This window comes from Otolemur garnettii, unplaced genomic scaffold (assembly GCF_000181295.1).
Source record: "Otolemur garnettii isolate 467f Iridium unplaced genomic scaffold, OtoGar3 scaffold00018, whole genome shotgun sequence".
NCBI lineage: Eukaryota > Metazoa > Chordata > Mammalia > Primates > Galagidae > Otolemur > Otolemur garnettii.
In genome coordinates this window covers 25,573,635-25,575,895 of record NW_003852413.1, presented here as the reverse complement: position 1 = coordinate 25,575,895, position 2,261 = coordinate 25,573,635, and the positions used below count along the sequence as shown (strand labels likewise).

Sequence of the window (2,261 nt, the reverse complement as noted above, 5' to 3'; positions counted from 1 at the left end):
TTTTTTTTTTTTGAGACAGAGCCTCAAGCTGTCACCCTTGGTAGAGTGCCATGGCATCACAGCTCATAGCAACCTCAAACTCTTGGGCTTAAGCGGTTCTCTTGCCTCAGCCTTCCAAGTAGCTGGGGCTACAGGTGCCTGCCACAATGCCCAGCTATTTTCTGGTTGTAGTTGGCCAGGGCTGGATTTGAACCCACCAGCTCTGGTGTATGTGGCTGGCGCCCTAGCCACTGAGCTACAGGCACCGGGCCGTACACTTCTTAATTGCTAGAGAGCAGCAGGTTTAACTCCTGAAGTGCCCGCCTGGTTCCTCTGAGAAGCCTGGTACACAGACTGTCACTGTCATCCATGCAAGCCCTCTCCAGCCTCTTGCATTCATTCCTCAGATCTGGGTGCCAACTCCTGTGCCTTTCTGTACAGACATCTGTACACACACATGTAGAGCTACATATAGGTATGCTTACATATGTATACCTATGTTACACGTACGTGCTTAGACACTACTTCACACGCTCAAGCACATTAATACAAATGGACACCCAGATAATATGTGTAAATGGATTGAGTCATATACAGTATGTACATTCACATCTGTATGCATTAACTGAGAGTTACAAATTCCCAGAGACAACTGCAGATAGGCACAAATGAATGCAAATGCACACATCTTCACTCCCCCAGACACACAGATATTTGTGCCAAATGGCCCATGCACAAATGGGGGGACTTGTGCTCCCCATCTCTACATACCCACAAATGCATCAAATCCTGCATAAATCTACTTACCTGACCTCTGGGCTGAGATCTGGCTTGAGTCCATAGAAGGTTGCTGAGAGTGTGATCAGCCAGCCAGGACGAAGCCGGCCCTCCTGGCACTCAAGGAAGGGAGGAGACAGCCTCACCTGCTGAATGTCCCCCACATATCCATCTGCTTGTGGCCACTTGGGGCTGCCAAGACTCCCAAGGTCATTGGTCAGCACCCGCTTCTGCAGGGCAGGGATGTCCAGGTCCCCAGCTAGGCTCTCCTCCTGCACTCTGTTCCCAGATAAGTCGCGAAGGATGGTCTCCTCCCCTATTCGGGTGGCCTGCAGGGCCAGCTGGAGGTGGCTGGCCCCAGGTGGAGGGATAAAAGTCAGCAAGGCCCGGTATGCCTGTGGGTCCCCTTCGGCCACGCTGCGGACCAGTGCCTGGTACCACTCTACATCCTCCTCCACACTGGACTCGCGGATGTCGTTGGCTTGCAGCAACATGTTGAGAAAATTGGCAGCCTGGGCAAGGGTGCCCGCTGCCCCCTGTAGGACTGGAGGGAGGCCAGATCTGACTCCTGCCCCGTGCACTTCATACCGCTCACTACAATTAGCCCCCAACAGCTGCTGGGCATCTCCAGAGTAGAGAAAAGCCTGGGCGGCCTCAGTACCCTCTGGGGGCACCCTGAAGAACCCAGATTCTGCCTTGACTTTGGAGTTCAGTGGGGGCAGAGAGCGAAGAGGCCGTGGACCCCCCAGAGCCCAGCCACAGAGGAAACAGCAACCCAGCAGCCCCCTCACTGGAGGGGGTATGACCCCTGCCCTGGTGCCCATCTTCAGGGCAGCTTTGAGGACCCTGGGGTCCAGGCTGCCTGAAGATTTGGTGGCTCAGGAGAGCCTGGGCAGAGGTTGGCTGTGGTCTGGGGGCTGCCTGCCTCCACCCCTCCTACCCTGATGCTCCCTCTTCGTCTTTTCCTCTCTCTCACACTGACGATGGCTCGCCTATTTTCTCTCTCTCTAACGTCATCAGCTGGCTTCTGGATGTAGGTATGAGGGCCCTGCCCCCTCCTCTCTCAGTGTGGCCCCTATCTCAAACCCTTAATCCTAGCACCCTACTCTTTCCTCCTCTTATCCAGGATTCAGGCTCCCTCTACCCCCCACCCCACATCTGCTGCAGAGAGAGAGAGAGAGATGGGAGGGAAAGGGACCAGTTGTACTCTCCATCCCTCCCTCCTCCTGCCCTTTGCTCCATTAGGAGAGATGGGCAAATCCAGGATGGGGTGCCATAGCAACCGCAGATGAGCCTGCGCCCCTCTCTCCACCCCTCTGCTCCACTCAGCCTCCTGGCAGCAATTGCAACAGCATGATAAAGGACCAAGCTCCATCTCCTGGCAATCTGCTCTGGCTGCCTGCACTCACCTGACACCATGTTGCTGAATTGGAATTTAAATTTGGGGATGATGAAGGTAGGAACCAGAGCCTAACATAACCATAATCAATCCTTTTTCAGACTGT

The 2,261-nt window shown here is 54.5% G+C and overlaps 1 protein-coding gene across 1 annotated transcript in view; it reads right to left on the bottom strand.

Annotated features, from left to right (window-relative positions):
* Positions 1-1,250, bottom strand: part of GPR179 (G protein-coupled receptor 179) — a 17,958-nt gene extending 16,708 nt beyond the window's left edge. The window contains exon 1 of the mRNA XM_023511260.1: positions 787-1,250. Coding sequence (XP_023367028.1) covers positions 787-1,250 — 464 coding nt within the window. The remainder of the gene's footprint in view (positions 1-786) is intronic.
* Between the last annotated feature and the right edge of the window lie 1,011 nt (positions 1,251-2,261).